Here is a 13,762-nt window from a genome sequence, read left to right as displayed (position 1 = left end):
TTATTATTTCGTACTATGTGGTACTAACAGAATATTTAAGAGATTGCGATAAAAAATAATGATTTCACTGGGATCCTTGATATTACTTGCCACCCTCGCCCCATTCGGTAGTGTTTTGAAAACATATTTTTTCACCTAAGTTTTTAGTACAAGTAACATTAAATCTACAATTACTGTAAAATAAATTCTTTGTCTTTATATTTTTTTTCAATTCTTAAATTTGTAAGAGTTATCGTTCTTTACGTAACCCAAATAAAATTACCTAATGTGTATGAAATGTTAATCAAAAACCTAAATTAACCAATACTTGATTGATTTCACAAGAGTTTTCAAAACCTGTTTTTACCAGCCAAATTAGCTTATGCTCAAGCGATTTTGTATTTTTTAAATAAGGTTTCTGTATCTATGATTTCCATTTTGTTTTATCGTTATACTTCAAGTACTATTGTTTATTCATTGCTATGAATTGGTTTTTGGCTGTATTTCTTTGATAATTTTTAAGTTCAATTGTTAACTTAGTGTAAAAGTATATTTCGTGTTCTATATAGCAGCAAACCTAAGTATTAGACGTATTCTTCATATTCAATACATAATTAAATTAGAATAAACAGAACTATAAATGTCGAAATATAACTTAAATTTTAGTGAGTGACGAATTTCATGTGTCTAAGGTCAGACGACATATGTGATCAGTAATGGCATGTATGTTAGCTGTTGCAGTAAACTAAACTTAGCAGACAGAAGTAGGGCGATCATGAATCATATACTTCCTCCACACATTAGTGAACTTTCAGTTGCAAATATGATGGAAACAAAACATAAATTATCAATGTTTGTGACACTATTCGTTTGTATTTGAAAAGTAGTTTATGGTGTAAAGTTTGGAACAAGCCTTAAGTAATTTTTTACATTCTTTTATTTCCTTCTACTGGGATACTGAATTTACAACTTAAACTTGAATAAAAGTCTTAAAATATTAAATTGTTGAGAAGTTTTATTCGTGAATTTTGTATTTCAAACTGATTTGTTAATTGAGTGGTGCATAAATGAGTAGACCTAATTTAGTTGAAAATAACGCAAGTTAAAACCTCAATAGTCTTTACATAAGTAGAAACAAGATTTTGTGAAGCAGTTGTTTCTTACGAAAGCAATTTTCAGTTACCTATTAAATTATTGTAACAAATTTGTTCAATAATTTGTATTTACTTCTTACAACGATTTTAAAATGAGTGTGTTAATTTTAAATTTGTACTATTTTAGAAAAGTATTTAGTTTTATAAATTCCCACTCTGTAAACAGCAATTTAGTCCTAAGCGTCCTTTTTTTCAAATCTGGGTTTATAGATAAGGATTAACCCAAAAATGTCCAATTTATGTGCAAACACTAATTTCAATAATGAGTAAAACCTCATTATTCTTATACTCTGAACAGCCTGTACAATTTATATTACTATAATATCACCTTATTTATCTTGCATAGAAATTGTGCAAATATTCATAACACCTTCTCTGTGTCTTTATATGATACACATCCAATGAAGACACTACAATTCAAATAATCACCAGCACTGGAACAATATTTAGAAGAACAGCAACAATTTGAAACAACAAACAAGGCTTAAACACGCAGTCAAACGGAATCGTGTAAACAAACAAACACAAGATGAGATTAATATGCAAAGAAAGTCAGGCCTCTGTCAAACGTGTTGAATCTTGAACGTGTTGAATCAAACATGTCGACAAACTGAAGAGATTTGGCAGACCCACAAAGGGCATTGAGCATGTGCTATTCTCAGATATTGGCGTCACTACCTTATATCTTGGTCCATTACCCATCAAATAAATTATGTCATTATCTAGGAGTAAACACTATTTACTTTTGCAAATCCGTCATAAAACTAATTTGCATTTTCATATTTGCTCATTTAAGAGCAGTTTACAAACGTGAAGCGTTTTGAGTGTTAAATAAACTTTTATAAGAATTAAAGCACATTATAAGGTTGATTAGTATGAACTATATTGTTGCCTCATAGCCCAGCTGATCGTTGTATTTAAGAGAGACTGTGAGGAGTATTCTACTTCACATGGCTTACTTTGGAACTCAATCACCATAACTAAACGAAAATATTTGATTAGGCTTGACTGAACTTCACAATTCTACTTGTTAGTCGGAGAGTGATCTAAGAACAGTAATTCCCATTACAGTGTAATTCAAAGCATCAATTAAACTAAATGTTAGATGCCTCACTGTTATTAAGTACTTACCTCTTCTTAATTTCCTTTGAGACTTAACAACAAACCAAACAACACATTCCTTTACTCTTTATGAACGCTTTTTGTTAGCTGATGTGCATAAGTCAGTAGACAGAATCATACGTACTTTGACCTTTTTGATGTGTTTTATGATTTTTTATTAGATATATACAACTAGAATATTTGGTGGTTGTGTCACTTGTTATTTTTAGCATAGTATTTTAGTTCTACGCCAGTGGTAAAGGCTCGATTAAACACGGCGAGTTAACAAGCTACTACTATAGCCAGTGAGTAAAAAACTGGTTTGTCAGCAGGTACAACACATAACTCCTACTATTTACCAATTCTTCCTCCATCGTCAACTAATCCAACTTTTTTCTTGTGCATAAGCGAATGTGAGTATACTTGGATAGTTATACTACCCAGTTAGCTCAAAATCTGAGGAGTAGCAAGCAAAACTACCGGAAGAGTTTCCTTTTCCCAGAGTTTTTTGAAGTGGCTATCGGGAAAGTACATGCTAGTTTACGAGCTGAATGCATAAAGGCATGCTATGAGATTGAATATTCACCTGTTTAATAGAGTCTGATCGATGGGGTTGCATCTTCCGCAGACCCTCTAACTGAGTATGGTTTTCTATCTAGCAAAGAACAATCTTGCTCCAGATCGTCCGAAATATTTCTTCGTTTTTCAATGCCAGTGGCATTGTTTTAGACAGAATCCAACCCTGTGGGCTGGGAGGTTTGCTCCTGCACATGTGAGGGGTTATACAACATCGTACCCACCTCCGGTCGCATGACTCACCCTGTACACACACCACCTACATAAAGTAGACTTGCAGGTGTTATGCTAGGTGTGGGTGAACACTGTGTCGACTCGGGGTATATTTAGTTTAGTTCCGACGATACAATAATCTAAATCCAGCAGCCGACAGTCGCACTCGCCACGCCACGCCGCCCCTCACTCAGTGAGCTCACTTGTCCAGGATATCTTGATGCGCCAGTGTGTGTGTGTCCTACTTGCCGACATTCATACACGGTATGTTGTTTTATACGTCATGTTGACCTAATTTTTAAATTGCCTGTACCAATTTGTTTTAATTGTTTGTTTTGTTTACTAACAATTAATATTCTACATTTTAGATTTTACTGTACTTATTACTAACGATATATGTGTTTTTATTTATGTTTTCAATACTATTTTCTTTCTGAGATCGTGTTTTGACCTTATGCCATTGTCAGCCCCTAGGTATAACCATCGATCTCTATTATTACAACACATACAAATACATTAAATGTATATGCTGCGTACGTGTTTTAAGGAGTTTAACGCGAGGTAAGGTCCTGACGACGGTCTATGGTCGAATTGCGTTTCTGAAAGAAAATGGATTGAATACAATCAAATAATATTTGATAATTCAATCCGTCGTACGAGCTATACATCGGTTTCAACAATGTTTCTATAAATCGTTAATTCATTAACCAATAATGGTTCTATGATATCACAACCTATGCACCTACACACCGCACGGTTCTCATTGGTTCATTCAAAACCGTATGGTAAATAGGCTCCTCCCTCAACTGCAAAGTTATGTGGTCCCGACTGAAAATTATGAAATGTATATGCACCTTTTTCAGGAGTAAACCAAAGTGTAAATGTAATTTGTCATATGAGATACCTATTCAATACATGTTTTAAACTCATATACGAGGATAGTGTTATACATTTATTGTTTTAGTTAACTTTTAGTTTGTTACCTAACCTTTAGTTACTTCCCCAAACCCATCAAAATAAGTATATGAAACAAAAAGTGACACAAGCTTAGTTAAATAAATGAAAAGGTAATGCAATATTGTTGTATACTACCTCATTATTCAATATATTACAATACAATACAATACACTACAATACAATTATTGTATTGCAATATATTACATTAAATAGGCATTTTATCTGTGTAAACGTGTTTTGATAGACAGATTATGAATTTTTAACCTAAATATATAATTTCAGTCAATTACAATGTATTCAGTATTTGGATATCAATATGTTTTAATGGATCTGGATGTAAGACAATTAAACTTTATATGCGTAGCTATTAGCTAATGAAAAGAAGCAAACTATATTGCATTTTTTAACATAGTGTAAAAATCTAAGTTATAAAATTTAATATCATTACGTCGCTTTTAAATGTATTTATATTTTTTTTCAAATTTTAGGTTTTCTAATATATATTTTTCTTCTGTCCGGTATTCCATTTGTGGTAAATGATTGTTTATTGTAAATGACAGTGTTTGCCATCAACTGTCAGAAGTGTAAACTTCATATTCTCCTCACAAACAAACAAACAAACAGATCTTCACCAACATCCAGCAACAAACATTAAATACCAATAGGATGAGGGGCTCGCAATACCTTTCCTGGAGATTTAAGTCTATAATTCTGTGAAATTTGACTATCCGTACAAAATAAATCATAAATAATAAGAAAAGTGGAATTTTTGAATTAGTTTTAATAGTCTGGTATACTGAGGACTTGTTATTCTTCGGGTAAAAACTCCATTCAACAATTTATCCGAAATAGTTCCAGAACCTTTAAGCCATTATCGCTTCTACTTTTGTTACCATTATACCTGCAAATACAGTAATTATAACATTGGCACATCCAACGTTACAAATTAGTCACTTTGTATTATTTGGAATGTCGCATGTAAAATTAGTGATGCTTTTAGAAATTAAAGAAAACCTTTAAAGGGAAAAGGGTAGTACAGTTTTTTTACAAATACATAGCTTATATAAAAATACTGTTGGTGTACTGTTGGTATTTAAAACTGTTTACCTTCAACCTACAGAAAACAAACATTCTACCATTAAACTGTTGAATACTCCACAGAATAAACGAGGCCAAATGAGTCTTTAAGGCCTTATGCACAATTAAATATTCAGGGGGGAAAGTGGTATTTTGAGCTTTTGAACTACAAACAATTCAGGTAAAAGAATTACTGAGCATTCTAAGGTTTTTGAAGTACTAAATATTATGCTGACTTTTATGTGGAAAAGGTAGTCGGGAAGTGGTTCTTCCAAAGCAATGACTAACCAAACTTTGCAAATTTTCAGTCATTGTTATTTGTGTGCAACAATTTTATTTTTGATTCCCTTTATTGATTATGTTTATTTAATCTCTTCTCGAATAGATAAATGGTTAGTGGTTCCATGCATTCCTGTGAATTTTGACACAAGATGTTCATATTTATCGTACTTAGGTCAACTATTTAACCATTCTAAGTACCATACTATTTTATAGGCCTAAGTAGAAATACTAAATATAAAATATTTTTATATTATAAAAGAATATGTTGGTTTGTGTGCCAGTTAAAAATCATTAGCTATTATTATTTCAGACACTGTAAAACTTTGTCTGGTAATGGCAATCATTTTACTTAATTTTGGACTGTATGGTCAATTGACACTAATTGTACTATTTCATATCTATGTAAACGTGTAATAAATATTACAAGTTATAGGAAACGTGTAATTTTTGAAGCATTAAGTATCAGCCTCGGCCGGACAAATATTTCACACCTCTATAAAAATATCGGTCTTTTCGTGGTTAATCTGAGAATCGTGTCAAATAGCGTAAACACAGCTGGATGAAATTAAAATTCCACGTGTCACTTTTATTCTGATCGCCTACTCTCAGGCTGATTTTTGTCCTAACCGCAACAATTAACGTCCTAAGATCTTAGTTTACATAAGCATAATTTAGCTTAGTAGATGTGGGGTTATGGTTATACTGTATAAAGGTCACCAGAGGAAGGCTTAACTTGTCGAAACTAGACCTTTCCTCCAATCATTGGGTTTTCAATAAAATAAACTGATTTCAGTCAATGACAAAACTACAAGGCATTTCACCCCCATTCTATACCCTTACCTCGTTATTCGGGTTGAAATACGTCTATTTTCCTACCCATTTCAAGGGATGATGTTTAATTTGTCATATAATGTAAAGTTTATTATTTTAAATGATTGCGTTGAATCATGCAAAATCCAGCATTAAGATTTAAAAAATTAATTTTCTCTTGCAAAAATGCATCCATTTCCTTGTAAAAATTTTGTTTTTTAATTATTTTTATTGAATTAAATAATTATATATTTAAAAATACACTACCAAATTAAAATGAATGTAATTGCCACTGACAGAATGTGCTAGTGGAAATTGCTATTCTTGTCGACTACGGCAACCTAATTAAACAAACCAAACTGAAAGGATATTTTACTGTAACAAAATCATCTGTTACGTCACATTAACCATCATAGTATCACTACAGAAAATATCTCAAATAACTGTATGTGTTTAATTAAACTATTTTCTTCATTTTATTCAGTTGGTCCGCGTGAATGGGTTGTCTAGTTCAGTATGCCAAGTCAGGAAGAATTGACCTTATAACTCCTGTATCAAAGTATCACACGTTTGCACTGCAAAGGGCAATGGGTAAAAGCTGCGGCAGGTCACTTCTCAAGATTTGGACTTGTGATATAATTAGATAGACGATACAATAGGCTAATTCTGGCCGTCCACGCCAGTCCCAACTAGTTGTTGTGAGGGTCTAGTCGTATGTGCTTTGTTGTCGCGTCACCGCGTTGTCATCTTACCATCCGACTCAACAATGCATACAGAAAGTTGACTTTCCTCGCTGTGAAAAGTGGCCTCTAGGTTGCGTCAGTGTTTCTGCAGCCACTGTAGGAAATTAATGGTGCGTTCGTTCTCACAGAGATTTGTCTCTTCTAAGGTACTCTAGTTCTGATTTGCGCATTCATGTTTGTTAAGAAAATAGCTATAAAATCCTGTAAAATCTCTTATGGGTATTTATAAGATGATGGTCGCCTGTATCAACATTTGCATTATGCAAGATGAAGCTGATGCATATCCATCCTAACATAACCTAACCCAACCTAACCTAACCTGATCTGCCCTGACCTAGACTAACTTTACGACTTTCAACAGTAGAGGTCCTATTCTTGAAAAGCAGAGACTTCTGATTTTTTTCCTTGTAGTTATAAGTTAAAGAATCTCTGCTAATGAAAACGATTTTAAATTTATCTAAGGACTCAACAATACTCACTGCCTCTTGCTGTGGTTTACACCTATTCTTTACTAATTTTCTGGTAAAACGTCTCCTAGATATCTCACCACCATAATTTGTAATACGGTGGGTGATATGATAAAGATACATGTTTCAAGTTTTCCCACATATTAAACCTGTTAATAAACACGTCATGTAAAGCATGAGAGTGGGATGGAGTTATTGTTCTTAGCAGATCTGTTATTGTCTGAGACCAATGATTAATTTAAGTATGAAGTATAACAAAGCAGCCGCTCAATGCACAGTAGTGAAAACAGGCTGTATAATAAATTTTTGATAATTCGTATTCAATAAAATTCTAGAGATTAAGTTGATATGTTGGAAACCTGGCTAGCTTGAGATTCGTTTGTTGGTTATGTTGGCACTTATAGTTTTGTGGGCAAGGAATCACAACATTCATGGTTGTTTTGCTTTGCTTAACCATATTTCGTTCAGCACTTTCCCAAGTATCGAAACAATTGTTTTTCATTAATGGAATTGCTACAATTCAATAAACGCATTACCGTAGCTACATTCTTAACGTCGAAGACATATTGCACTGATATCCGTCCGTTCTTAGCTAGCCATACAAGTGCAATTGTAGCAGTGTATAATAAACACTGTACTAGAGAGATGACCGTGTTTTTTACCCCTTTGCTGATTTCAAAATTCAACGTACCCTGATAAACTGCATTATACTGCTTATAATTTAGGAAAAACTTATTTAACTTCCGTTATAAACATGTATATGAATCGTTGTGCACTCAATCTTTTTCCAAGCATTGTAAGGGGTTGGTGGGTCGAGCCGAACCCGACTTTCAAATAGGTTGTGTGAATTGTGTACAAACGAACTCTGAAAATATTTAAGAAATATTAACATTCTTATATGGTTCTATTTTTATAGTTTGTATTGTTATTTTCCACGTTATTATCCGTGTTATTATTAACATCCCAATCCCTAAACACTCCAGTTCATTCTTCCTACATCATTTTCAGTACAACCACAGACAATGCCGCATTAGAGTATTATATTGTCTGTGGTACAACGCTACAAAGCTTTACAATAGCCTCCCTCTGGGGTTGAAGACCAAGCAGGATCACCAGACTTTTAAAAGAACAGTTTAAGTGGGATTTACTATAGCGTCCGGGATTTTTTGGCTGGTAGTCATAACTGCTTGTAAACAGTTTTACAAATGTACTACATAAGAAGTTTTGTATTTTAGTTTATTTTGACATGGCTAACGTTGATTGTATTTGGATAATTTGGCTTAATAAATGACTTATGACTTATTGTTAGTTATTATCCCAACTTTGTCATTCAACCTTAAATGAGATATATTATTCCTCTTGGGTTATACTTTAGGTATTAACAGTGGTCCTTCCAAACTTATTTTCAGGCTTAACATTAGGTTCTATGTATGGATATGTTAGCTGGTTCTTTTGAGTCCCCAAAAATAAAAAATAATATTTCACAAGACTACCGGATATGGTTTTATATTATTCTCTTTGTAGGAGTCCACTTGAAGCTGTGAGCAACGCGAGTTTTCGATTTCAGTTTGCCAAACCAAGCCAAGTTAGCGGCTATTGTTGTAAAGTTGGCAAACCTCTCTCTCCTGGTGATCTTTTTCTCCTACAGTTACCGTTATTTTCCCGCCGAGAATGTTGGCAACACTCCCTCGAGTACTATTACACGCCACTCTCATTCATAGTTATAATTGTTTGAAACCATTCATTACTTTGTTTGTCCTTGATGATTTTGTACAGTAAAACTGATAGTGCATAGAAATATGCCAAATTGTAATATTTATAGATTAATATTTTTAAATAGACCCTTTACTTGTAAAATCTGAGATTTATTTTTGTGGCAAAGTTACGAGTACATGGTCTTTGACATGGGTAGCTCGCGATTCGTTAGTCGTGTTATGTTGGCACTTATCATATTGCTTTACATGTATACTTTTTATGAAGGAATATGATGCAACAGGACCTATTTGAAGAAGATTATTCAATACATTATTCGATTGTTTTTCGTTAGGTTCTACGTCACCAGTGACGTTGTAATAAATTCAATGGAAAGCTGTCTAAACCCATACAAATGTGTTTGCATATGACAGGAATCAAAAGCGTCCCTCTCACTCTGAAACCCAATACACTAACCCCACTAATAACGCATTATTTTTTTAGAAAATCATTAAACTGAGCTCGAGTATTCACCAACTCTATGAATGTGTTTAAACCCTCTTATATATTAAGTCTTATGTTTAATATATGTTTACATAGCTTATGTTTAACATAAGTCTTGTTCATAAATTTTCAGGATATACAATTTTTTCCCCACCATCAGATAAGTCTTAAAGTATGTTAAAACTACTCTTACATCAACTTGTTTGTTTAATATTTTACTGTGTGTGTGTGTGTTCTTGAGTTTACTATGTATTGTTCATGATTTTCAGTATACGTATCCTAATTTCAGCTGTTCTTTTCCTCCCCAGCTACATAATAAATTCCTCTTGTTGTCAGGTGTTGACTCCAGGCGGCTCGGAGGTGGTGACTACAGCAATTCTCCAGAGGAGACAGTCCTTTGCTCAGAGTGGCGACCCTACCAATGACACGTTTACATGCACCACCTCCCAACACACCACTGGGGGACCCTCCGCCGTGTCGGGGGGCTTCACCTTCCCCCTGGCGGAGCCCCCGAACCAGGAGTACCCTGGGGGGCAGTGCGAGACCTACAGTGCGACCTCCCCCAGCTTCTTGAGACTCAACAGTGTCCAGCCCTTTACTCTGGTGTTCTCCGTTACCGACCCTCACCTCACTAATTTGTCGGTAAGTGATGATAGAATCTTGTGATTTTACGTAGCTCCTTCATACTAACAGTGTATGCGTTGGGCGAATCAAGTGACTGCTGTGATTGGATAGTGCGGTCAGCAGTTCTCCAACCAGCTGATGTCAGATTGAGCAGTCAAGCACAGGAAACATACTACTATAACCCAGAATGCCAACCGCATGGTAAAAACCATGAAGTGTTTTGAGAGAGCTTTGCCTGTCAATCCGTAGGCAGCGCCATCAGCGTTGCCATGCACTCAGCATAGCAACGCTGGTGGCGCTGCCTACGGATTGACAGGCAAAGCTCTCTCAAAACACTTCATGGTTTTTACCATGCGGTTGGCATTCTGGGTTATAGTAGTATGTTTTCTGTGATTCAAGACGCAACACGCCGCAATCTTGTTGAAATCTTATAACTGCTTAGCTGAAATAATAAAATAACAAAATAATTCATATTCAGATTATCCTCACACAGACTTGTGTAAATTAGTCGCAACACTGTGTTGAGGCGTTGGATGAGTACACGTGAATACCATCGGAATAGTAATACAAACTGTGGTAAAAACCGTACATTACACTTGTGCTAATGACAAACATTGTACTGTTAATTACTAGTATTTTTTTTTTGTCCTAGGACGCTAGGCTCGAGCCCGGAATTGTTTTTCACATTGCTTCAGGCTAGACCTAGGTGTTGCGGAATTATCACATAGATAAAATCCATTGGTGATTTGGTAGGATTTGAACCCAGAACCTCTGGAACCGAAGTCCCACGCTCTACCACTAGACCAGCTCGCTCCCCCTACTTACTAGTAACAATATAATTAACAAATTCACACACTGTAACCTTACATTTTTAAATGTAACCTATGCATAAATAGATTTTTTACTTTTAACTGATTTGCTTTAACAATATTGGTATTTTAAACACAACCAAGTGACTCTATCGAATTATTTCCTATGTTAAAATTAACTGAACAAGACGTTCGCAATAAGTTAAATATTAAATATTTTGTCCATAACTCCGTGACAACAATGTGTAAGCGCTTAACGGTTTGGTTAAAGTAAAGGCATTAACATATTTTAACATTAATAACATCTTCCCTATTTCCACATATCACAAATAAAACTGCGAATTTACTTCAATGAGAAAGTACGACTTTTGTTTTGTGAGAAAGTACTTTTGTTTTTGGTTAATTTAGGTTTCGGTGCTTCCACGGTTGGCACCATAAACCAAGTGTTGTAAGAAACCCTAACTCTGCCAGATATACGATAAGTAGCAAGAAACGACTATGTGTCACACTTGTTCAGTTGCGCAAAGCTCAAGTTTGGCAGCTCAAGTTTTTACGACCACTAAAATAAACTTGGGACCAGAATAAGGGATTAACACATTTGTCTAGATGAATAATGCATTCCAAAAAAAAATCTTAAATCTTGTATTTTCCTTTTAAAGAAACCCCAACTCGTGCTTTTTTCTGTGAGTTTGTGCTGATCTCCATAAGTTTATTATGTCGTCAGACTATGCACATGTTAAAATACTAGTATTTATTTTTTTGTTTCCAATTACATTTTTTTATATTATGATTATCTTGGGATCGAAATCAAACTGCAATATTATGAATCACCCCAAAGAAGGTCTTTCTTATACAACTTTACATAATCTGCTACAATTTGTCTACATTGCTCCAGAGGGCGTCGAAAAACTCCCAAAAACTGTGTTAAATCTTCCGAAGTAGTGGTTTTATGATTTTCTATGTTGAGATGAATGAATGAAATTTGTTTGTATATTCGGTTGATTGGATGTGTAGTTCTACCTAGATTCTAAATCTAGAGGGTCTCATGTAGGAGTGCGTAGGAGTTTATTTATTTTTTTACATTCCAACGGACAGCTTGAAGTTCTTGAATGGAATTTTTCTAAATTGGTTCTAGATAACTGCAAAACTAGTTCCTTCCAAGAAATATCTTTTTGGAAAAGTCTTTATGGCCCGAACCACACTATAAACTATCCTATGATAGTTGTTGATAGATGGTATGAGAGTATAGATATATCACCATATGTATAGATAGTATGATAGATGGCTATCCCCATAATGGATGTTTATAAACCCCTGGGTAAAAATATACTGTGTTTTCCCTATGGACCATCCTCCAGCCTGCTTATGTGTAGGTGCAGGAGGTGATAGACGCCATGTCAGACCAGCTGTCAGCTCAGTTGATGCACTCTCTGCGTGGTGTGCGACTGGTAGGAGGTAACTGTTACCTCAGCTTCTCGTCTCAGCAAGACGCTGACTCGGTGCTGAGGCTGCCGCTGACCCTGCGAGGACACTCGCTGACAGCTGAGGACGCTTCTGTAGGGGCGACTGTCGTAGCTCTCTCCGGAGTGCCTCACGACGTGCCTGATGACAATGTTGCCGAGGTACTCGCCCACTTCGGCTCCTTAGTAGGTGAGACAAATTTCTCAATGCGCTTTTACTTTTTAGAGAAACAATGCGGATATAATACATGAAGTTTTCTAAAGTTTTTTTTTTATATAATTACACTGGCACTATAAAAAAATACTATTAATGCTTCAACCGTTTTAAAATGGAGGTGGATTTCGACCAATCATGCCACTCATCGTCAGGTCCAATCGGGGGTACTAAATTCTTACCGAATTACATTATTATCGTCACTGAACATTATTTTGCTTTGTAGATGAAGAGCAAGGTTGGTGCAATGGCCGAGGAGTCTGTCCTAGAGGCCTGAGATCCAAAAACACCTGATGTGATGTTACTCGGTAGTTCAAAACCCAATTTAACATTTTGGTTTGAAAAGAGATTGAGTGGAAAAGATTAAGTACTTGGGTGAGAATAAATATCTTGACGTTGCAACTAATTTTTAAAATATTTCGGTTGTCATATCTTTATTTATTTCCAATCATAAATAATACTTTACATTCATCTCAATAGTTAGAATGTGACTTTCGTACAGTTGTAGAACAAAGAGTAAAAGATTTTAACCTAGTAATGTTTATCTGTTCAACAAAACATAATATTTAAGTGTAGATGAAATTTGCGTTGAAAATAGAAATAGATAATGTTATTAACATTAGATAACATGTTATCCATCTTCTCAAAGTATAGTCCAAAATAGCTTTCATACGGTGATATTAAATCTTTTTCCACATTCGTCATACATTTTTTGTATAGGATCAAAGCCTCAGTGAAAATAATTATCTACGTGTCGCTTAAATTTATGCAGCCGTTAATTTAATATCAACACTAAACTTTGTTCTGTTGGCTGGCTATGAGAGTTTAAAATAGAAGAAGTTAATAAATAGACAGTGCCGACTTTCTTTGTCTATATGTACGCTGTAAATGAAGTGATGACCGTAAACTTAACAATATAATTTATTTTTTGTGAAAATCCTATTTTTATACAATAAAAAAATAGATCATGTAGATTTTTCACTTTTTGATCTGTTTGAATTGTTATTACTTCCAAGATTTGACGAGTAATAATAAAATAGGGATCATAGTTACTCAAATACAGTGTGAATCTAGTACAAACAGTATGAACAAAAGTGTCT

At 34.6% G+C, this 13,762-nt stretch overlaps 1 protein-coding gene across 1 annotated transcript in view; it reads left to right on the top strand.

Annotated features, from left to right (window-relative positions):
* Positions 1–13,762, top strand: part of LOC128995451 (mucin-5AC-like) — a 51,905-nt gene that overhangs the window by 35,859 nt on the left and 2,284 nt on the right. Inside the window, exons 8-10 of the mRNA XM_054420470.1 lie at positions 3,174–3,287; positions 9,892–10,197; positions 12,362–12,638. Of these exons, the coding sequence (XP_054276445.1) occupies positions 3,174–3,287; positions 9,892–10,197; positions 12,362–12,638 (697 nt within the window). The remainder of the gene's footprint in view (positions 1–3,173; positions 3,288–9,891; positions 10,198–12,361; positions 12,639–13,762) is intronic.

This window comes from Macrosteles quadrilineatus, unplaced genomic scaffold, assembly GCF_028750875.1.
Source record: "Macrosteles quadrilineatus isolate MER2022 unplaced genomic scaffold, UCM_ALF_1.0 Scaffold_5__1_contigs__length_97177068, whole genome shotgun sequence".
Lineage (NCBI taxonomy): Eukaryota > Metazoa > Arthropoda > Insecta > Hemiptera > Cicadellidae > Macrosteles > Macrosteles quadrilineatus.
Note: the sequence above shows the minus strand (reverse complement) of the source record. Positions and strands in the feature narration are given on the sequence as shown.